The sequence below is a fragment of the Lissotriton vulgaris genome, chromosome 10 (assembly GCF_964263255.1).
Source record: "Lissotriton vulgaris chromosome 10, aLisVul1.2, whole genome shotgun sequence".
NCBI classification, from domain to species: Eukaryota; Metazoa; Chordata; class Amphibia; order Caudata; family Salamandridae; genus Lissotriton; species Lissotriton vulgaris.
In genome coordinates this window covers 180,182,314-180,206,731 of record NC_141698.1, presented here as the reverse complement: position 1 = coordinate 180,206,731, position 24,418 = coordinate 180,182,314, and the positions used below count along the sequence as shown (strand labels likewise).

At 45.0% G+C, this 24,418-nt stretch overlaps 1 protein-coding gene across 2 annotated transcripts in view; it reads left to right on the top strand.

Annotated features, from left to right (window-relative positions):
- DRC3 (dynein regulatory complex subunit 3) overlaps positions 1–24,418 on the top strand; it is a 185,479-nt gene that overhangs the window by 68,700 nt on the left and 92,361 nt on the right. For both annotated transcript variants that reach the window (XM_086942404.1, XM_086942403.1), the window contains exons 3-6: positions 224–340; positions 1,728–1,894; positions 9,118–9,264; positions 15,954–16,073. In XM_086942404.1, coding sequence (XP_086798530.1) covers positions 224–340; positions 1,728–1,894; positions 9,118–9,264; positions 15,954–16,073 — 551 coding nt within the window. The remainder of the gene's footprint in view (positions 1–223; positions 341–1,727; positions 1,895–9,117; positions 9,265–15,953; positions 16,074–24,418) is intronic.

Below are 24,418 nucleotides of genomic sequence, written 5' to 3'. Positions count from 1 at the left end.
TATATAGGAGGAACCTAAAGTATTTATCACCATCTTAGGCCACTTCAGATTACATTCTGAATAGGAAAAAAGGTCAGGGGAGGCTAAAGATGACAGGTGAGGCCAAATCTAGCAAATGGTTGGTACTGTGCCCATCTCTGTTAGGGGATACCAATACCAGGACAATATGTCATGATCTGGGGTGGATTCCTGGACTTCATAGTATTGTTTCTTGTGTTCCTAGATATCCTGAAGATTGACAACCTCTGGCAATTTAAGAACATCACAAAACTACAACTGGACAACAATGTAATTGAAAAGATTGAAGGTCTAGATACCCTGGTTAATCTGGTTTGGCTCGGTAAGATTTGAGTATGTTGTGTGCAGGACATCTGCCATTTATCACCCACTAGTATCATCATTGCAGGATAACATTATAGTCTACGCATGTCTTAGCAGTAGTATTTTAGTATGTGTGTATCTAAGTCACTTCTTTTATTCTTCTCACTCTGACAGCAGAACTGGAATCTCAGGATCTCACCCTTTCTCAAAAACAAGAAGCATGGTCTCTCTAACTGTCTGCGCTCTCTTACTGTTTAGAGATGTTTTCTCTCCCGTTGCCCACTATTTGGAGAATTTGCCACCCATTCCCTAATTAGTTGCAAAATGTGCCTCTTTACATATCTCCACACTTTCTGCTTTTAGAGTTTGTGTCTCTTGGTCCTTCTGCTATTTCAGTAGGTTTAGAATTTGACTCTTGAGTCTGTGCCTTATGTACTTGTTGTACAGTTGGCCTCTTTTGGCCACTCCATGGTCTTATTGGTTGTAGAGTTTGCATCTCTGCATTCTTGTTCTCTCTCTTTCTAGTTGGGAAGTTTGCCTCTTCTGCTTTCTCCACTTTCTTACCAGCTTCCAGAGTTGGTCTATTGCATCTCTCGCTCTCTCTCTCCGGTTGCAGAGTTTGCCTCTCTTTGCTCCTCTACACTCACTGGTTGTATAGTTTGCCTTCTTGGTCCTTCTGCCATTTAACTGACTGTAGAATATGCATGCCCTGGTCCCTCTACATTCTTAATTGTTTTAATGTTTGCCTCTTTAAATCCTTCTACACTGTTGATGGTTGTACGATTTGCAGCTCATGGTCCCTCTCTACACATGCTGCAGGTAGAGTGCGCCTTTCTTGTTTCTTCTTCACTTTTACTCGCTATATTTAGCCTCTAACATAACATAACGTGTATTTGTAATGCGCACGCCTGTTTGGATCTCTGTGCTCTCTTAATACCTGCAGAGTCGTCATCTTCTGGTTGCCGACCATGGCATTCCTGTATACTCCCCGCTGCCAATAACTGCAGAGACAGCCCTTTCAGGAACTCTTCCTTTATCTGGCCATGGCAATTTCACCATGTGCACCCTGACCTGAATCAAGACATTGGTGTACATAGCTCATTGAGTACAGCAATATGGTATAAGGGAATGGGGAGTGAGGGGGTTCCATGATGGCATAGCTGCATGCTGTAGTGCCCATCGTCCAAGAAAAGTAGCTTCTTTATGATTACACCTTTAAGGCAATGCTGGATAACATGGATTAGGGGTCAGCAAGGACGGAGATTTTGGGTATGAAAGAGAAAAGACTGAAGTTTAATCTTTTTACTTGCATTGAAGTGATGGATACATCAAAGGGGAGAACATGAAAAGTACAACAATCCACTTCCCCTACTTTTACTTTGCTGTTCTTTTGCATTTTCTTTCAGATTTGTCTTTCAATAACATTGAGAAGATTGGGGGTCTTGATGCCTTGGTTAAGCTGGAGGATCTAAGCTTGTACAACAACAGAATCTCTCTGATTGAGAATTTGGATACTCTGAAAAAACTACAAGTCTTATCCATTGGGAACAACAATCTAAATTCGTTGGAAAATGTAAGACTATTGCTTCATTTTTAATTCACAAATCTCTTTTGGTTTGTACCATATCCATTTATCATGGAAGCTCTCTTTCAAATCATGAGTTTATTTTATACACATACAAGAAGAGGTAGTCAAAGGAATCATTGTGTTGTGCCAGTAGTTCTGTGGAAAAATGTCGGTTCCAAGAAGGACCACAGAAGGCAGAGTCCTTAGACCCACTTTCAAGGGTCCAGGACTGAACCCACATGCACCTGTTGAATATAGTACCTTAAATATGGTGCGCGGTCCGCGGTCCGCGTGAAGTTGCTTTACTGGGCATTGCGTCGTCAAGCGTCGGTTTCAAGAAGGACCACAGAAGGCAGAGTACCTTAGATCCACTTTCAAAGGTCCAGGACTGGGGTGACATCACTTGGCAGATCAGACTCACAGATGATAGAGTCCAGGTGCTGTAGCAGGTGAGTTGGAAGTCTTTTGTGTTCTAGTGACTTCAGAAAGCAGGAGGCAAGTTGGCAAGACCTTGGAGTCACTTTGGTTCAAGGTTGGAGAGATGCTGGTCCAGTCCTTCTCACTACCAGGCAAAGAGGGCACTAAGTCAGCAGAGCAAGAGTTCAGCAGAGTGACTGTCCGTTCAGTAGCACAGCAGTCCTTCTTCCCGGTGGAGTATCCACAGGTCCAAAAGTGTAGTGAAGTGGTGGGGTCTGGGGTCCAGTATTTATACTTTGGTGCCCTGGTTCTGCAAGGGGGAGAAGCTTCTAGACCTTGGGTCTTCAAACGTTTTAATCCCCCCATGTAAACAAAAAACATGGTCGGACCCCCTTCAGAATTTTTCACAAATATTCCTTTAAATTGGCAATGTTTAAATATGTATAGACTTATCTAAACATTGCAGTTACATTTTGTTAACCTTTGAAAAATGCAATCAGATATATAATTGGCAAACATACTATGTTGGTCAGCCAGTCCTAACATGTAAAACTTTCCATAGTGTTATTATCAGACATGGTGGTGGGGATTTTGAAGAATGTTTGGAGTCCCTTCCCTTTTGACACATACTCGCAACTAGGATATAAATGGCAAAATATGCTAGTTATGGCTCATTACAGAACAGCTTACTGCCGCTCATTTGTTTTACACTTAAAACAAAGCACTGTTATTAGTATAGTACTTCTTTTGGCCAGAGTCTGGCACCTCTCCTGGGATAACCAAAGGCCCACCCTAGGGCGGCACGCCCCTCAGTTTGAAGACCCCTGTTCTAGACAGTGGCTTTAAAGTGCAAGAAATCCCGCTCCACCCCTGCCCTGGCTCCAAGTTGGCTGGCATGACAATACAGGGTCATTAGAGCTTTTCTGTGGGGACAGGGCACAGCCTATTCAGGTGCTAGTGGGGCTGTGCTTAGCTCCGCCCATCCCCCAAAGCCAGTGAATGGCCCATTAAGGCCCATCAAGTCACACCTAAGCTCTCATTGTGTGTGGCTGTGTAGAGGGAATACACAAGGCCCAGTTGTCATCCACCCCAGACGTGTATTCAGAGACAGGCAGAAGGCACAGAATGGTTAAAGTAAGAAAATGTCAACTTTCTAAAAGTGTGTGTACCAACGACAAAGGTAACCCTACTCACTCGTAACCAGGGTATCAATTGTACAACAGCGAACAATGGTTCCTGTGGTCTATGTATAAAACAATTGATAATTATGAAGCTCCATGGCATATATTCATGGGAGCGGATTGTCAGAGAGAGAATCAAGATCATACACACCATGGGTTGCAAAAAGTTATTTTACTTCTATATGCACTTTGCGTAGTGAAGTCTAACAGTGTTCTCAGTGTCCCAGTGAATTATAATCTAAAAAAGGTGACAGTCATGTGACATACAAAAGGTTTCAATTTGTACAAGACAACCACAGGTATGTAGGAACAAAATATTAGAAGCTTTCTAACAAAATAATAGGGGCTGGAAAAGTGGTTTGTTTGAAATAAGTGGACAAACCACTTTTCCAGCCCCTATTATTTTGTTAGAAGGTTGCTAACCAATTGTGGACAAGCCAATGTTAACATGCCTCTCTACTGGCCAGCTGTAAGTCCAGAACGCCATTCCACTCATGCCCCCATATAGCCTCAAAAAAGCTGCTCCAATATTCAACCATATTTTACATAAGTTTATGAATGCATCACTGGAGACAGCGATAGTCCTGCAGGCCTGGAAGCAGGCTTTGCTTCTGCCTTTTCTGAAAATAGCTTATTTGGGACCCCAAGGTGCATAGCCATTTTCAGCCTATCTCCCTGCTACCAGCTTCTGTCACAATACTAGAGAAATGGGAAAACCTCCAAATCTCAGTTTTTTATGGAAAATAATAACTTGCTCCATGATACTCAGTCGGGTTTCTGTGCAGGATATAGCATGGAATCCCCTCTGTTGGAGTTCTTTGAATTCATTAAGGTCAATCTTGACCAGGGCTTGCTAACTATGAATGTCCTTCTTGAATTTTTGAGCCGCCTTTGATACGGTCTCCCACTCTTTCCTCTTGAACAGATCATGGGATGTGGGTATCCAAGGTTCAGCTTGGGCTTGGATGTAGTATTATCTGGAAGACCGCTCACAAAGGTTTTTGTTTTTTACTTCCCTTTAGATCTGCAGCCAAACCACTTGATTGTGGGGTACCTCAGGGCTCTGCTCTGAGCCCAGCTCTTTTTAATATTCACTTAGCTTATTTGGCCAAGCTAGTAGAGGCATGGGGCATAAAGATCATCTCCTACGCAGATGATACGCAGTTGATGCTTTCATTCCAGGAGAAAAAGGTGGGTGCATTGACAGCATTTAAGGGATGCCTGAGACCTGTCAGCGATTGGATGAATGCAAGTTGTTCTAAGTTAAACAATGATAAAACAGAGATTTTTTTTGGGCTATAACCATCATCCTGATGTCCTCATCTGGTGTCCCCCGGAGCTCGACCCTCCCCCGCCCCCCCGCAGTGGAATATGATTCACCTGATCCCAGTGGAGAGTCGTAAATCTGTCATCCATGCCCTGGTAGCATCAAAACAAGACTATGCCAACAGCCTGCACTCGGGGTTACCATCCTATCTACTTTATTGACTGCAAAATATTCAGGATGCTGCAGCCCGGCTGACCTTGAAGTTAGTGGCCCATGCTTCTGTCATGGCTTCCCTGTGCAATCTTCATTGGCTGGCTATTGTTAGCTGGATCAAATGTAAAGCCCTAATACTCGCCTACAGAGCGTACGATCATAAAGGCCCTGGATATATGAGAAAAAGACTGCTTTCCTATCATCAGGTGAGAGCACTTCACTTCAATGAACAAAAACATTTAAATGGGGAGAGGAGTTGGCCTAATGGCTAGGGCGGTCAACCTCAAATCTGGGGAACCAGGTTTGAATCTCGGCAAGGATGCGCAACATCCTGTGTTTCTAGGCAAATCACCGAATCTCCCCGTGCCTAACAAAAATTAATGTGTCCTCATGTAACGCTACTGGTGGTCTTGTAAAGTGCTCTGATACCCAATACCTTGGGTCAAGTTTATGCTATATAAAAGTCCATAGAAAAAAAAATATCCTGAGGATCAGTAAGGAAAGAAGAGGTGGCTGCTCCTTTTCCTACTTAATCGCTAAACTCTGGAATACTTTGCCTTCAGCCCTTAGCCTCACACCCTCTAAAACAGTTTTCCGTAAACTCTTGAAAACATACCTGTTTGACAAGTAGGTTATGTGTCTTTTGAGGATAAACAGGTAGCAGGATGATGGCTAACTGGACAGGGAGGGAATTGTGGAACATGAGACAAAGAAAAAAAAACAGGAGAGGTGGAAGGAATTAACACAATGCTATATTATGTTAGTTTGCTGGTGAAACATGTAGGTCCCTGTAGGAACTCTTCAAAGCCAGAGGGGTTATAGACAAAATGGTGTAGGGAAAAGGATCAACAAAGACGTTCAGCTGTGAAAATATGGGATTGGTGTGGATCTAGAGAAGAAAACGATGAACAGTGCATTGGGTAATAAGAAATGAATTATCAAAATTTCTGGTTAGGAAATCCTAAACTTCCTCTTGCTCACTCCCTTTCAGATGACCTTGAAGCCTTGATTTCAAACCTGCATGTTCAGCCTCCCAACTCATGCTGCAGACCTGTTGGATCTCATCTTTTCTGTAGAGATCCTATTTTCCTCCTCCTTTAGTCAGACCATTTTGGATTGCAGTTCAATATTTTATTTTCTCCATCACTGGATCCTGACCATTCCCAAAGTGAACCATGAAGCAATTACGGTGGATACCTTTAACACATTAAAAAGTACCTAGACCAGAATGATCGTATATTGTTGCAATAATAACTCATTGCGCATAGCAGTTTTGACGAGATGAGGTAGCACCTCTGGGATCATCTATTCTAAAATCTTATCAGATGCACTGCAGTTGGTTTACCTCAGGACTTACATCTGAGAGAGTGTGTATATACACCATTTTGAATGTATCTGTTCTTTCGTACTTTAGAGTATACAGCAAAATGTATAGTATACTTATTATGTGGAACTCGGGGTGGGGGGGAAGGCAAATAAAAAGCATTAAGCATAATATATCTTTTCAGCCAATAATACATCTTAATAACTGTTAGAAATTATCAACAAATTAACTGCACCTTGTGACAGATCCTGATCAGGAGGCCACAGGCCAGGCATAGTCTATGGGCCACTACCATGAGAGTGGAGGCCTTTTACCAATGCTGTCCCAAGGCCTGTCCTTCTGTGGCTCTGAACACTGGACCAAGTATAAAGCTTTCTGGGCTTGAGTATCAGTTGGAGTGAGGGCAAGCAGTCAAAGGCTACTCAGGAAGTTTATTGTAGGGTACTCAGGGTCAGTATTCGACTGCAGCAGCCCCAGCAGTGCTATAACATCAATGTCCAACCCTATTCAGTGAGTCCCTACTGCCTCAGAGTTCGAGGAACTGCCTATGGCTGCAGCTTGTACACCCCGACCCTACTGCCCCTTTGGCCTTAGCACTCAGTGTCTTGGGCCCACGCCCTTATATCGCTTGCCCAGTTCATAGGAGCAGTTCTGAGACGTTTCTGGCCTTCCCGTTGCAGTTGGACCTCTCCAATAGCAAGGAGCTTCCAGGCGGTACAGAGCAGTATTCACGGGGAGCTGTGCTTTAGCTGGCGGTGCATCGTGTTGCTCAGAGAGTCAAAGCAGGAGTAGAGGTTTCGTTGGTGGCCCTCTTCCAGGCAGCTGGCGGTAGATCTCTGCTCACAGTGGGACTCACTCCGGCACTACAGTGAGTACTTGGTGCTTCTTTTCGAGCGAGATGACAACAGGCCTGCATATGATGGTTCTTCGTTCAGGTGGTCATAAGGAACTATCTACGGCATGCAGTGCCTCGAGGCGAGGACCTTGATTCTTCACAAGGCACCTAAAGGGCACCTCTCCACTCACTTGGTCTTCAGGACTGGTCCGTACTCAACAGGATACTTTGGTAGTATGTTGGTCACTAAGTCTACTTGTGGGACACATGGGTTACAGCAGGCACTTATCCTGAATTAAGTCAGGCCTACCACTTAGGCACACAGCTTTGGGTACGACGACGAGGATATATTAGAAAGATTGCACTGTGTGGTCCAGCAGTGCTGTGAATACCTTGGTTCAGCTGCTTAGTGAGTCTCTGTTGGGCGGACACTGCACCAGGGTCAGTTACAGCAGTCTCTTCCATGATCAGCTCCTCCTGCAGGGTTGGTGCTTTCTTCCCTCGCTCGCAGGCAAGTTATCTTGGCACCCAGGAGAGTCCAGTAATTTCTCCTTCAGATCCACACCATGTTCCCTCGCCTCTAGGGAGTTAGCTGTCAGTGCAACCCCAACCCTTGTCTGTCTCATAGTTCCTGAGTAGTCTATGGAATAACCCCTCTTTTGTAGGGGAGACCGCAAAGGTAAACACTGGTAGGTCTTGGAATTCACAGATGGAGGATGTGTATTCCAGGTCTGTGTCCTTGGAACCGGTTTGGGTCAGTTGCCATTTCATGTGGCTTGGCCAGTCCACCTCCAATACCTGGCCTATCACTGCAGGACAAATAGGTGCGAGAAGGGTGCACCCAGCTATTTACAACCTTTCCTGACAGACAAGAATCTGTGCCCCTTTGAAGGACTCCTTTCCCTAACAACTGATACTGCAGGCCTCACCTCACACCCCCTCCATCTACTTCATGACGGCTGCAATCAGAGTCATTTATAGCCTAATTTATCAAGAAGTGCCCTGGCACTTCTAAAGAAAGCCTGTCTCCTCTTTCCTTTGAGTGTCTGGTGTTGCACCCTCCCACCTAGGAGATGCAAGTAAAATATAAAAGCTGCCTGGGGGGAAAAAACTTTTCTCTATCTTATAATCTAGCCCAGACTGTGGGCTTCAGAAATAGAAGCCCACAGGCCTGTATTACTTGTGTCCTGCACACTATCAATCCTAGCACACACACACACACATACAATGCAAGAAGGCCGTTCTCAGCTTTAGATGAATGATCCTGTAAGCACGGATCATGTCTCACAGGTAAAAAGGTCTGTCACTGTAATTCTCCAAGTATGGTAAAGTGCCACCATTGCGCTTCATGTATGAAACCCATGGCAAGGATAGTAGTCCACTGTAATTAGGAGGGTGTGCTTGGTGGCCTCTCTTTGTTCAGGGAAAGGTCCAGAAACTATCATCGTCAAAGACGGGGCCTAGCTCAACGCACGCGCATTGGATCAGTGGGTGTCATGACCAAAAAATCAAAAGTCAGGATCACAGGTTATACAGTTTTGTCATGGTAGGCAGAGAACACAGCCATACATCATGCAGGTGACATTCCTGTCCCAATACCTTGTGTATCAGTCTGCACAGTCATTTCCTCCCTGGACCTTTGTGACAAGCTGTCAAAATATTTGCAAACAACATTGAGAACAGTTGGGATTAAGTTGCCTTGAAAATGTGATCATTCAATAAATCTCTCCCTTATTATACCAGAGTACTGGAGTTCTTTTGTAAATAGCATTTCCTATTCTTCCTCCCTCCCCATACTCCTTTTCCCTTCTCCCTTTGAAATATTAGAAGGCAATATGTGCCGTCGTCACTATCTGTGATTTAGTACCATATAAGTCAATATAAAACGCATACATTATTGTTCAACTTGTCCTTACTATTGGGTGGGCATGGTAGATGTAAAGGGATGCTCAGCACAAGTCAGACATGTGTCTGTTTACCTTCTCAATACAGCTAACCTATCTCCGAGGCTTCGAAGAACTGCGAACATTGAACATTGCTGGGAATCCCATCTGTGACAATGAGCAGCATAAAGTGTTTATTGCTGCCCACATTCCCCAGCTCATCTACTTGGACTTCAGGTTAATAGATAACAATGTTGTGAGTATATATTTTTGTCATCCAAAAAGTTCTAGAACGTAATTATGTTTCAATGTGGTTCTCTGAAGTGAACAAACAAGAGGGAAAAGTAGCAGTTTGACTCATTGAGCTAAATGTGGGTCCTTTAAAGCATGCCTAAGGTTTTAGGTAGGAGCCTATGGAGGTTACGTGCATTACAAAGCCCGATGGAGGTCAAGGTATTGCAGAACTAAGTGACATGATTTACACTTATATGAATTTCACTTCTGCAAAGGGCTGTTATAGTTAATTAGGGGCCATATGTATCATCATGACCATTTGCGATTTCTAAATAGCGATTTTTAAGGAATCGCTATTTAGAAATCGCAAAATGGTATGTATGTAGGAAATCGCTTCTTTTTAGCGATTCCTTAACATTCCTAAATTGCGATTAGCAAATTGCTAATCACAAATTTCCCATTCATTACTATGGGCCAGGAGGCCAATAGGAATGAAGGGGAAATTTGCGATTAGCAATTTGCTAATCGCAATTTAGGAATATTTTCAAGGGTGCAGGGGTGTCACAAGAACACCCTGCTGCACCCCTGAAAATTACACGTGTGGGCATATGGCGCACATACATGCCCTAAGGGCATGTATGAGCGTCATATGGCACCTTTGGATTTTAAATAGATTGCCTTTTTAAAAGAATTCGCAACTTACCACCAACTAGAAGTTTGTGGTAATTTGCGAATCCTTATGGGCATTTTTGAATTAATTTTCCTTTGATACATTGCATTTAAGGAATCGCCCAATTTGCGATTCCTTAAGTGCAATCGCAAAATAAGGAATGGCAAATTTTGCGATTCCTTATTTTGCTGCCAAAATGTTTCATCCATAACATGTAGCAAATTAGCATTCGCAAAGCGAATTTCGGCCTTTGCGAATGCTAATTTGCTTGATTCATATGGCCCTAGGACACTTGTTTGCAAGACTCTTTTAACGTGTTATTTATGGCACTTCTCTACAAATCTTGTTTTTAACATGGCAGTTGCAGAAAATCATTGCAAGGGGACCAATTTAGAGTTAGTCAAAGAGCACCCTCTCCACCAAACTGAAGGTCCGCCCAGCTGATTTAGAGTCAGGCAGACCTTAAGTATGTGAGCGAAACAGACTACCCCGTCTCGGTCACTGGCGTACTCTAACGACATGCATATGAAGTAGGAGCCATCTGAGGTTTGGCCATTCAACCACCTTCTTGATTTAAAGTTGGAAGTTGAATAGTGTGTTTTTACTTTCCCTTACCAGTTAAGGATAGTAATATATTTAAATGACACCAACACCATGGGAAAAAACTCCCTTGGTGTGTTGGTCATTAGTTTTTGTGTTTTGAAAAATAAAATCGTGCTTTGGGGTTCTGTTTTTGAAAAAGCAAAAAGAAGTTAAAAGTTTGCCGGACGGTACTGTCATTTTGATGGTACCCTCCATCAAACGTCTTACGCATTGATGGGAACCGCCATGACGGCGATACTTGTCAATGAGTAGAGATTTCCGCTGGCCCAACTGACATCTCTGAATTCCGAGTATGGGTACTAAGTCAGGGCGACTGAGTTTTTTACTCAGTCTCACTGAGAGTAATACCCATACTCCGAACTATAAAACACACACTTGGTGACTAAGGTCTGATTTAGAGTTTGTCGGACGGGTATTTTGTCACAAACATGACAGAAAACAAGTGCACCATATTACAAGTACATTAAGGTTTTAAGCACTTCTATAAAGGCAGGCAGGGTATCTGTCATGTTTGTAATGGGGTGCTCTTCTGCCAAACTCTAAATCTGCCATTTTCAGTGCCCGGAAAGATCACACTTCAGCTGTCATTACAAAACTTTAATTCTTATGTCACACTACAAAACTATCACACTACAAACTATAAGAGCAGATGATATATGTTTAAGAGGCTTTTTTTATTAACCATTTTTTTATTTTAAATATTTCTTCCAAGAAACACCAGAATACAGAAATTAAGACCTGCCCCATCAACCTTCCCTCTTCTCTTTTCACACTCACTCCAAATTCTTTAATGGGAACAGACATTACATTTTAAAGACCTCTGTAACAGTGTCTCTTACCACACAGACTCAGATATGGTTACAGTATTATACATTTGTTGTAATGATCAGATGTGACTGGTGTAATTAGTGTTTATCCATATGTGCTACAGGTGATTGACACTTCATCAGCTGTCCCTTCCCTCAGAGGTCTAAATCGGAGCCCCCTAACGCTTTTGCAAAGAGATGAAAACATAGAACCCCTGAAGCCCCATCAATTTGGCAAGCATATGGTCTGATTTAGAGTTTGACAGACAGGGTACTCCATTGCAAATGTACTTGGTCTGCCAAACACGCTGTCTGCGTGTTTCGTTAAGAGACAAGTGAACCTTAAGCTTTCTGTCGAAAGAGACACCTTTGCCTATTGACGGAAAGCTTACTCCTGCAGCCTGATTGTGTTGGGTGCATTGGACTAAAGCTATCACACCGCTCGGTCTGTTTTAACCCCTTCGCTGCTGGCCCGTTTCCGCCGCTGTGCGGTAAACAAATGAACAGGGCGGGGCCGTGACGAACCCCAGCCGTCATCAGCACACGAGCACCACGGAGCGTGACGTCTGGGGTTCGTCACCAGCATGAAAGGGGTTAAGCAGATAGTGTGATTGTTTTTTTTATGTCCGTCACTACCAGGAAAAGACTGGTGGTCAAGGAAAAAATTATCAATTCTGTGCCCCCTTCTCCAACGGAGAAAACTCCCAGGGTGTGGAGGTCATTCGTTTTTTTTGTTTTTTATTAACAAACTCCCTCTTTGGGAGTTTTTTTCTGAAAACAAAAACAGTTAAATGTTTTGTGAATGCCCGTCAAAACCAACGTCGGCCGTTCACCAAACCTTTTGTACCTTGAAAGCAACCGCTGTGATGGTGGTTTCTTTCACAGTAAATAGATGACTGTTGGGCCAGCAGGCATCTCTAAATTTGATAGACTGAGAACCATCAGGAAGGCAGACTATGGAGCTTATTTACAAGCCCGTTGTTCCACTGGTACGTCACTTGTGTTGACGCACAGGCAGAGCAATGGGCGTCCCCATATTTACAGGGCCATATAAAGTCACCCTGCGTGAATTTTCATGGCCTTGTAAATATGTTTCCCTTTCCCGCATAACTCTGTGTGAAAGGGGCGAGCCATGGGTGTTGCTGTGAGTGTTCACACGCAACATCCATGAAATTTTACGCATTCCCAGATATTTTGTAAACCTGAGAATGCGTCAGAATCCTATGCCTCCCCAGGGGAGGCGTAAGGAGGCGCAACAAAGAGAAATACTTCTATTTCTCCTTGTTTTTCCCCTCTTTCTATGCGTGCTGCATTCTGCAGCATGCATAGAAAGAGGAGAATGCATTTAATTATTGTTTTTGTGCAGTAAGGTGTCACTTTCTGCACAGAAACAATCATCTCCTCCTTGCAAAATTACACAACAGTGTCTGCACTGGTGCAAGCTGCTATTTGTGCGCCAGCATAGAGGAGAAGGACAGGAATGCACTGTATCTTGTAGATACGGCGCATTCCTGCCCTTTTATTTTGATGCACAGAAGCGCAGCAGGAAAACTTGCTGCGCTGCCGTGCCTCAAAATATTGTAAATGAGGCTCTTAATGTCTTCTGCCATCCTGGCATTTGCTACTCTGCCGATCAGCCTCTAAATCTGCCCAGAATGGATGTTTAACTGGGATGTAGTGTGAGGGCAGGTCCTGTGCACTGCTGCTATTGACAGCACCTCTATTCTCCTCATCTCTGTGCTGCACCAACCAGTGTACGTACCAACATTGCTGACGCATGCATTGTGCTGGCACAAGAGAAAGATTAGGAGAATTCGAACTGCAAGCTCTCAGCACACCACTTTGAGGCAGAGCCACACTCCAAGTAGAGACTTAGTAAACCAGTTCCAGGCAGAGGTCATCGGTCGTTACCAGGTCCACAATATCCTGAACCTATACAAGTACCTCCCAGCTAAAGCTGGCCAGGTAGAGCAAGTGCCCTGCTGACCTAGGAAGTCTCACCAATGCAGTTAGAGCAGGAACTGACCAAAGGAGGAACTGAGATCCACCAAGGATCTGAGCCAATGTAGGTACTATATGTTTATGTACTTGTGTCAGATAAAGTCAAGTGCATAACTTAAAGTACTTGATATGAGTAAAAATTGCTTTAAAATATTGGATCCATCAGAGTATTTATTTATAGTATTTTAAAATAGCAGCACCATTCAGTATGAAGTTGTTCATTTACTATACTTACTAGTGGAAGAGGTGTAGCTCTACGGCTAGGGCGACTGACTCCGGAATCTGGGGATCAGGGTTCGATCCCGGCACCGGTGGCAGATTAGCCCAGCGCCATGTGACTCTGTGCAATAGCTTGCTTAATTTTCCCGACGACCCCCAGCGCCTAGAGACCCTAACGGGTGACTGTGCGCTTTACAAATAGGGTGACAATTTACCTTCCATCGGCTCCACTTCCATGGGCTCGATTCACACATGTCTTTGCTTTTGTAAACTTAACTGGCAATTTCCACTTCTAACTTGAAAATCCTGATTCATGAGTCAGGATTTCATAACAAATTTGCCATGACTCCAGACCTTATTTCGAAGCCTGCATTTATCCCAGTTCAGGAGTAAACAAGACTTAGCACTTGATTACAACATGTGGGCTAATACTGTACAGTAAAAACTGCAATATTGTGCATTTTACACCTATGAATAGAGGACAACAGTTGTAGTATTATGGTATACCATTCTGACAGGCAGAACGTGTAATGATGTGGTAATACCTAACTCAAGAAGCCCTGTGAAATTAGCAATTCCCATGCGGTACTCCTTTATCTTACCATAGTCCTCAGAATGACTGTCACAGTTAAAATGGACTAGCTATTAGGTAGACTTTGCAGTTTGTGTAAGTGTGTACCAGGGGAGAAAAATGAGAGGAAAGAGGTTGGACTGGAAAGTGGTTGTCCAAACTTTATGATGAAGTTTGGAACACCATTTACACCAGATTACCTTGCTGCATCCCATTGAACCAGAAATCTCAGATCACTTTTCAACTCAAGCATGTGCTTGGAAGCCTTTATCTCCACAGTAGCAAACTACAGTTGCTGAACGTCCACACCACCTCCCTTTCCCCATGGCCAAAGACTAGGTCTATGCTCTTGTATTGAGGAAAAGTAATTATTACCACAGTTCCAATACAAGTTTTGCATCCTTATACAATGTCAGCAAATTCTCAACAAAAACGGTCTTCAGTCTTCTCGGATGGCCACTCAGCACAAAATACCAACACCAACATGAGTTTTTATTGGTGTAAAACAGGACTAAACTGCTTGCCTTGCATTCAATGGAGCCTCCCCTACTTAACTTACAAGCTGTTCTCTTGATATATCTCTCCATGAAACCTCCAATCCATCCTACTTACAACTTCCTTGGCTCTCATGCTCAACCACCAGATTCTGGTCATGTTTCTTCCTGATTCCATTACACTGAAATTTATTCTCAGGCTACTGTAGATAGTCACCACACTAGAGTATTTAAGACACCTTTAAAAAGTCATCTTGGGTAGCTGTAGCTTTATAGAGACAAATCATATCACTTACTCTCTATCCATCACACCTACGAGGATCCCCAGAACCTTCTTTCATAGCTTTATTAAGCCACCACAAACATTGACTGACAAGGAACAAAACATATACTATCTGATTTTGTGTTTCATGCAGTTTGTCCTTCTACCATCTTTCATCAATTACTGTTCGCATCTCTATGTCATGTGTGTACCAATGTGATTATGGGCTTATTTCATTGCTTCTGAAAAAGTGTACAGCATTTTGTGAAGAAATGCTGCTGTATTTGCTTGTCTATCAACAAATAAATTGATCATTATCACTGAACACATGATGTAACGATTGACCAGTGGCCTACCAGGTCTGCTTTCATTGAGCATAACCCTCCACCAGATATAGAGATCCTGCATGCCTGACAGTAGCCGCTTTGTCTTTATTGCATCCACTAGTGCTACTGATACACTGCAGGCACAGATGACAATGAGTGGTGTAATGTTTAACCCCCTCATCATTCACTTTTTGTTTTTCTGAAACAAGCTCGCAAAGCAGGAGTTTCTTTTAGAATGTATTCTTTAAATAGCTCTGGCACTGGGAATTTTCTTCTTTTCTGGGGTCCTTTGTTTCCTTATTTGTGTCAGCCATGCATCTCATGGCAGGGAAAACAGTGGACTGTAGCTATGCTCTAAATTGGCTGGGACTGTATTCACTATCACCTAGCGGCTCTGTGGCTGAGACGTAGCATTTTTAGAGGTTCACAACAGCAAAGGTCACTGAGGTTCTGCTACCAGAAGGCTTGTGGTTCTTCCACCTCTAAATGAAGTAGGTGAACCACAAATTTTATGGAACAGGAGCTTTGCCAATTTTTGACCAGCTCCAGCTATGCCAATTCTAACCATACATTTTTCTTTCTTATAAATATTATTACTTCATTATCACCAAACATGTTGTTAGCCTGGTACAGAAAAAAATGGCCAAAATATCCTGTGTTTCCTTATTTTTCCCCATTTAGCACTTTTCCAGTATGGAAGGCACTAATGTGGATCCAGTCTGCCCAAATAGTTCATGACTAATCTTTTTGTTTTTCCAGAGGGAAATGGGGAGTGCGAAGTATCAGGACTCTATTGAAGAGTTGATTCACAATGAGAAGCAGGCCAAGAAGCAACAGGAGGAAGAACTTAGAAAGCAGAAGGAGCTGGAGAGGCACACGGTAGGAGGAGTTGGAGTTTACGTGTTAACTTGGTGGCCTTGGGACCTGGAGAGCTGGTCTCATCTAGGCATTGACACTCCACCAAAAGATTATGTGCTTGTCTTTAAATCACTTGTTATGTTATGTAATGCTATATTGATTTGCATAGTACACTAACCACCCATGAGGGTATCCAGGCACTTGGCAGGTGTATAGGTTTGTGGACCCTAAAATGCTTATTAGAAGAGCCAGGTCTTTAGCTTCTTGAGGGAGGTTGTTCCATGTCATGGGTGAGATATAGGAGAATGCGCAACCCACAGTTTTGCTATCGCAAATACGGGAAATGTGTGCGAGTGAGAGTGTCGCAGATAGTTAGGTGTCTGGTGGGTTGGTGAAAGTGCATGGGACTGTTCAGGTATGCTGGTGCTGTGCTGTGTAGGGCTTTGTATGTGTGCGTGAAAAATTTGGATTGGCAGCGCTTGTGAATGGGGAACCAGTGAAGCTTCCTGAGGTGCTGTGTGATGTGGGTGCGGCGTGGGAGGTCGAGTATGAGTCTTATCTGGGGCCCTAATTTATAGACCACCAGTTTGTTTTACTGATTCACTATATCAACTCACAAACATGATTGGGTAACTGTCGCTTCTCTACTCAAATTTTATAGTATTGAGAGATTTTTATCCACATGTTAATGATCCAAACAGTAGCGAAACCATTCAGTTTGTGACCACTGTAAATGGTTTTAATTTAAAACTATTAGTGATAGGTCCTATACGTAAGGCATGTCAGAATTTAATTAATTAGTTAATCTGGTCTGACCATATTTTGGTACCTTTTGTGTTCCCTATTCCCTCGACTCATAGGATACAGGAAGCAATACAAAAGGTCTCAAGAGGGTGGTATAAAATATATATCAGAACCTCTCTTAGCCGAGGCCCTGCAAACCCTCAAAATAAGCCTTTGAGGCTTTCCTGACACTGATCCTGACACTGATGTTGAAGGCTTTAATGGCTGGCTATCTGAAGCTTTAGATCTAATTGCTCCAAAAAAGTGGACACTTCTAGAACATCTATGCCTTCTGCTCTGTGGTTCTCGTCTGCGTTAGAAGAGGTAAAAGGTCAAAGGTTTTTTTTTTTAAATGGAGGAAATCATATGATAATTAGACCAAAATTGCTTATTAAAATGCCTAAAAAGAGGGAGGTGTGGCCAACTGTCATGGCTGTGTGGACGTGATCCACAGAGGCTCCGCTCGGCACAGTACAAGATTATAGTATAGGGCTCCTCTGTGCCCACTGACCTGCTCTGTCTGCATGGATTGTGAGTCCTGAGATCTGTGGGCAACCACTGCAGCTCAGCTTGCAAAGGGGAACAAGCTGTCTATTTCACCACTGCAGCCCTGCTAACACAGCTGCAACATGCTGGCCACAGCGCTGGAGCATGAAGTTGGTAACCCGGCGCAACGGAGAACAGTGGTGAGGTGGGTCGCGCTCCTTGTTTATCATGCGGCACAATTTGGTGTCGCCTACGGGCTACTAGCAACGGCAGCGGTGGCAGTATGGGTGTTTGCCTGGCCTCAACATGGCAACCGCCACAAGGCTTACGAAAACCTTCCCAGGGGCGGTGAAGTGCTGGTGAGGTGACCTCTCTGCCTGGACACAAGGTGAGCCTCAGCCCTCTTGCCCCCTCTAACACAAGTGCTTTGCGGAGAGACCAGCATGGGACCAATATTGAAGCCTTCACAGCATTTTCCCATTAAAGGCAGTCTGGCGGCCTGGCTTATCTCTGGCCCTCTCTCTCGGGCTTTGACGTGCTCCCACAGAGCGACTCCCCCATCTGGCATGCCATGAGTAAGTGGCTGGTCATAGTGCCACCCATCTACGATTGAGACCTTGCTATACTTGTGGGGGCCTTCGATGACAGTCACCAATGCCCCATAGACCCCCTTCACTGTAGGCCCTTAAGACACCCTCTGTGCTTCTGTGCTGGCCCAGATGGCCTCCGAGATGACTGATTCTTGTTGCTGGTGCCATCTAAGGTGATCCGGGAGGGGGGGTGGGGGGTCTCTATTGTGGGGAGCACTGATTGCACCTGTTTGTTTAGCCCGTAAATGCAACCCCCATGCCTGGCATACATCGCTGACCTGAATACACCAATTCGTGCAGCGGGCCTGGTACTGGCATTTCTCCTTATTGGTCGACTGCAGCTCGGAGTAAACTCTTGGTGATCACTCACCTGGAGGCTGTCTCTATGCCCCTAAAGAGGACTCAGTCCAGCAAAGTCACCAGCTACTTCACCTTGGTGGCACCACCATCCCAGGAACACAGGGAGAGCGATATGGCCTGATGAAGCAAGACCTCCTATCCTCGCCTAGACTCTTTAAGAAGGAACTGAGGGAGGAACTGAGAGCTGACCTAGTCTCCTCACTGGAAACGTTGAGGACAGTAATCAAATCCAGGCTGTCCTCCATCCAGGCTGATTTGGATTATGTGGGGGCAAGAGCTCTAGCCCTTGAAGCAAAGTGATAAGACCTCGACTAACGCATGGCCCGCGTGCTTAAATGTAAACAGCCATTCTTAAATGCGAGGATGTAGAAAACCGCTCCAGGCATGACTTCATATGCGTCCGGGGCTGGAGGAGGGGGCTGAAGGTCTGGATCTGGAGGCATTCATAGTAGGCATGTTGTAGAATCTCCTAGGCGACAATTACCCTTAGGTGTGGCTGGAGAGGGTCCACGGGGTTGGGCCACAGCTCAAGGGAGATTGCAAATGACCGAGGGGCATTTTAGTCAAACTTCACTCTTTTAAGACTAAAGAAAAGATTCTCCTGGTTGCCCACAAACATGATCTGGTGATGTTCCAGGGACCATCTTGCTCCCTTTTTCAAGATATGGTGCCCGCGACCCTGGCAAGAAGGATGTACCTTAAATCAGTCACAGACTATCAGCGAAAGAAACAAGTAAAATATCAATGGACATATTTATTTATTGAGTTTTACATAGCACGAACTTGACCCAAAGCTATCAGAGCACTTTACAGAGTTGGCATAGCAGCAAACACATGAGTTACATTTGGAGTAAATATAGATACATATTGACAGTATGTAAACAAATTATACAAAGACATTAGTATATGTTGACAATACAGTTTTAAGGTATTCTCTGACTTAGCCTTTGAACATAAAAACAGACTGCACCACTTCATCAACTTGAAGGGAGCAGCGGCTTGTTGAGCTTGGAGATCACAGCTTCACAGGGAGATAGCGGTGCAAGAGGAGATCCTCTTTGCAGCATCCCCGAACCAGGGCAGGGGGAAACTTACACCAGCAGCGTAAAGGATGGACCCCTGACAAATGAGGCATCATCGGCGATATCCATTGACCCTTTTCTGTTCTTCTTCCAAAGGAAAGACTGGAAGGGGGCATTTTGCTGGCCTTGACCCGGGGCTGAAAATCCTGGACCCTCTGGAAATGGCTCCCGGCAGGATGCAGGCTTTGGGCTTAGAGGTCTGCGCAAACAGGCATGGTCATGAAGCTGGCTCTTGAGGGAGTTGTTGAACGATATTAGTTGCCAGCTTGAGCCTCCACACTTAAACCCACCCAGAGACATTGAACAGTGCATATGCGGAACTAGACTAAAGTCCCCATTAATATGTGTTTTCCGATAAGTTTTATCTACCATGAGGAGCCTCGTCTCCCAAGTTCATTAGTACTATTGCTTTTACTGTTGTTCTTGCTTGCATTTCCAGGACCCCTGGGGTAAGGGGGAGGGTGGAGGGAGGATCTGGGGGAGAGATAGGGTAACCACAGGTGTAATCAAGAAGGTACCTATTTTTATCACTCACCAGTCTGACAGGACCAAATGCATAGAGTAGTGCCATGCCTTATGATCCCCAAGGCGGTAAACTTTGGATCATGGAAGCTAAAGGGCTTTAATTCCCCACACAAAAGTCGTACATTCTGGAAATATAGCTCAGACCAGTGGGATATTAGCGCTGCAGAAACTTATCTTAAACGCAGTGAGGAACATAGATTAAAGCACAAATCCTACCCACTCACTTATAAGTCATTGGCTAGCTCCAAACATAATGGAGTCGCCCTGTTGTTCTACTCTTCGCTTAAGTTCCAAATAACCAATGTGAAGGCTGACAATGAGGGGAGAATGATAATGGTGAAGGGTCTCCTATTTTGCCGCAAACGTACAATAGCCCCGACCTATGGCCAAAACTCGAACCAGGAAGACTTTCTTCTTTCATTTCTCAGTCAGCTTGCAGGCTTTGTGTAGGGGGGAAATAGTGGTACTGGGGGACTTCAACCTCATCTGGGACCCCATTATGGATAGTACCCAAATCAAAGGTCACATATATACAACTTCTCACACTCAGAGATACATGAATTGCCACAACTTGGTCTCGTAGGTCCTTGGCAATCACTCCACCCCACCACTAAAGACTGTACTTTCTTTTCCCACTCACACCATACATACTCATGTCTCAACCCTACCTTTGTGAGCCAAACACTCCAACAGGCCCTCATAGCAGCTACTATCCACCCCATAACAATTTCTGATCACGCTATGGTAGAGGTTACATTAGACTGGCCTTCCCCGAAATCACACTACCGTAGATGGTTCTTCCCGACTCCTGTTATACGTGACCGCATGTTAACGGACGAGGTTTGGAAAACCATTCAAGAGTATTTTCCAAATAAATGACCCTAGAGATAGAAATCATTCTACTACATTGGATGCTTTTAAAGCTATACTGAGGGGGAAGTATATGTTGTTCATGGCTACTGTCCTGCGACAGAAGACCAAGAAGCGGTTAACACTAGAAGAAGAGCTTCTCCGAGTGGAACGCGCCCATAAGGAATCCCCCACCCTCGCTCTCCTAAAGGAAATGACCGCACTGAAAAGTAAACTTGCAGCAATATACTCCAGTAGAGAAGAACTCACTCTGTTGTGCCTCTGACAAACTACGTATGAAAGGGGCAATAAGGTTGGCACTCATTTAGCCATGCAGCTGTGAGCGAAACAGGAGAAAGACTATATAGGTTCGATTCAGACAGCAGATGGGACTGTGGCGTGTAAGGAGGAGGAATAGGCAGGGACCGCCAGAACCTTCTATGGGAATCTCTATTCACACGACCCAGCAGATAACCACACGTAAATGCCATATTTGGCAGATAGTAGGTTACCCACAATTTCTCCAGGCCAGAAGGAACTTTTAGAGGAACCCTTTAGTGCAGAGGCGGTGCAACTGGTGATAGACTCTCCACAGCTACACTAATACCCGTGGCAGATGGGCTCACTGCTCAATTTTATAAGACCTTAAACTCTATTAGTCAGTTAAACTTTATGTTAGTTAATAATAACCAGAAAACTTCACATAAAACATAATAAAATAAGACAAAAGAAAAATGAATAAATATCCACACATGGTTAAATTCAAACTGTTGTCTAGATACAAACACATGGATTAAATAACACTCCTATTAATTAGCAAAAACATCAAGAGTGAGTACGCTATGCTCACTAAGAGTAACTAAGAAACGTTAGCGGTTGTAAAAAAAAGAAGAATTAGAAACAGACAATTTATATTACTCTTAAATTCAGTATCAAATACAGTCAGATAAAATCATTTAAATACATTATTTAAAAATACAATATCTAGGCGACAAAAATGTTTAAAATGTCAAAACTTCAAGCGTATTAATAGTAAGAACTTAATTTACACTGTCACAGGGCCGAATAAAAGGAGATTCAAGAAAATGTTTAAAAAAAGACTCCAGACTTGACTTAAAACATGCTATCATGCAGATTAAAAGCTTGTCCAGCCCACCCTATAAGACTAAATGTTTGGATTTCTTATTCCAGGTACTGTGCAAAAAGCAGCTTACTGAAATAAAAATAGGGATAGAAGTGTCTGTTTTTAAGACTCTCAGAACTTCCCTAAAATAAGGGTTATCCATGTTTCAACAAATCTGCAATATATACTTTTACCACGCATTTTGATACTCTGGGCAAAAAAAGAAAACATGTTCCACAGTTTCAGAAGTTTGGGCACAAACTGGGCAGAAAGTAGAAGACAAATCTTTATTACACTTGGAGTTAAAAGATGTAGGGTCTGATTATGATCCCATTCAGAAGGGCCCCGAATCTGATTCGAGCTTGCCGAATCTGATTCGGAACCCTTTGGGGGAAACCATTTGGGCTGTCCGCATCGGTTCGGAAAGGCATTCTTACAGGTCTGGCCTTTCGGAGTCGATTTGTATAGCTCTATGGGGGGACACTTACTGTTTTGTGAAGAGGCCACCGACTGCACAGCGCACTTTCTGCTACGACGTGTGAGGCTCCCAAGTGACGACTCGCCGCACCCGCTTCGCGGGCGCCGCTTCGCAGGGGAGCCCCAGTCTCGGCTGCTGTCTGCGTGCACAAGTGAGGACCTCGGCGGAAAGGCGGTAAGGGGTGTGAGGCACCAGCGGGGCTGCGAGTGTGCAGGGACTTCATCTCCCAGAAGTCCCTGCGAGACCACGGAAGAGCTTCCGGTCCGCTCTCCCTGCTGGCCCGCCCCCCGCCCATCTAAACTCATCAAAAGTGCACCGGCAATCCCTGTCCAGTGGGACACTTACTGTTTTGTGAAGAGGCCACCGACTGCACAGCGCACTTTCTGCTACGACGTGTGAGGCTCCCAAGTGACGACTCGCCGCACCCGCTTCGCGGGCGCCGCTTCGCAGGGGAGCCCCAGTCTCGGCTGCTGTCTGCGTGCACAAGTGAGGACCTCGGCGGAAAGGCGGTAAGGGGTGTGAGGCACCAGCGGGGCTGCGAGTGTGCAGGGACTTCATCTCCCAGAAGTCCCTGCGAGACCACGGAAGAGCTTCCGGTCCGCTCTCCCTGCTGGCCCGCCCCCCGCCCATCTAAACTCATCAAAAGTGCACCGGCAATCCCTGTCCAGTGGGACACTTACTGTTTTGTGAAGAGGCCACCGACTGCACAGCGCACTTTCTGCTACGACGTGTGAGGCTCCCAAGTGACGACTCGCCGCACCCGCTTCGCGGGCGCCGCTTCGCAGGGGAGCCCCAGTCTCGGCTGCTGTCTGCGTGCACAAGTGAGGACCTCGTCGGAAAGGCGGTAAGGGGTGTGAGGCACCAGCGGGGCTGCAAGTGTGCAGGGACTTCATCTCCCAGAAGTCCCTGCGAGACCACGGAAGAGCTTCCGGTCCGCTCTCCCTGCTGGCCCGCCCCCCGCCCATCTAAACTCATCAAAAGTGCACCGGCAATCCCTGTCCAGTGGGACACTTACTGTTTTGTGAAGAGGCCACCGACTGCACAGCGCACTTTCTGCTACGACGTGTGAGGCTCCCAAGTGACGACTCGCCGCACCCGCTTCGCGGGCGCCGCTTCGCAGGGGAGCCCCAGTCTCGGCTGCTGTCTGCGTGCACAAGTGAGGACCTCGGCGGAAAGGCGGTAAGGGGTGTGAGGCACCAGCGGGGCTGCGAGTGTGCCGGGACTTCATCTCCCAGAAGTCCCTGCGGGACCACGGAAGAGCTTCCGGTCCGCTCTCCCTGCTGGCCCGCCCCCCGCCCAAACCGCCACCTATTTAATAGCGTTTCACTCCCGCAGCGCGGGACGCAGCCCGGGCTAAGACTGGGCAAAGACAGGGCCGTTTGAGGCCGTTAGAGCACGGAAGAGCCCGGCCTGGCCCCCCCCTCTAACAACTACATCTCGGCCTCCTCAATATAGGTATCTATAATCATTCTGATTCCTCTGATAATCCGTCAACGTAGTACCCCTTATTTAGGCGAATATTCACTGTAAAATGAATACGAGATCCACAAGGCAGAAAAAAACAAAAAAGAACGGTATAGGTGATCAACTATTAGGTCCCATGGACGATTTCTTGTCCAAAGCTAATACTTTCATAGACCAGAGTATAAGCCTAATTGAGGGCAGAGTTTCCACTGAACTGGCGATTGCACGTCGCTCATCAATGGGATTAATTGCAAAAGCAAAAACTCCAGAAATACAATCAACTTCAACGCTAATGGTGGCGACTACGAACAGACTTAGTTTACCCAACAACGTTGATCTGTCAGCATCCCAAATATCTGTAACCCTCTCAGAATCTGACCTTGAGAATACCCCTGACATATTTCCCGATCCAACACCTGAAGAAACCAGGCAAATGAGAGGCAAACGGGAGGGGGCGGTAAAAAAAAGGATTGCAAAGAGTAATTCAAATCACACCACAACCTCTTTAACATCTAAACCCCCGACAACGGTCACCAACACCAATGATTTGGTGTTACCTAACCACCCTGCTCCCCCAACTAACAACGTGGTAACAACCCATCACGTACAGCGTGACCTCTGTGATA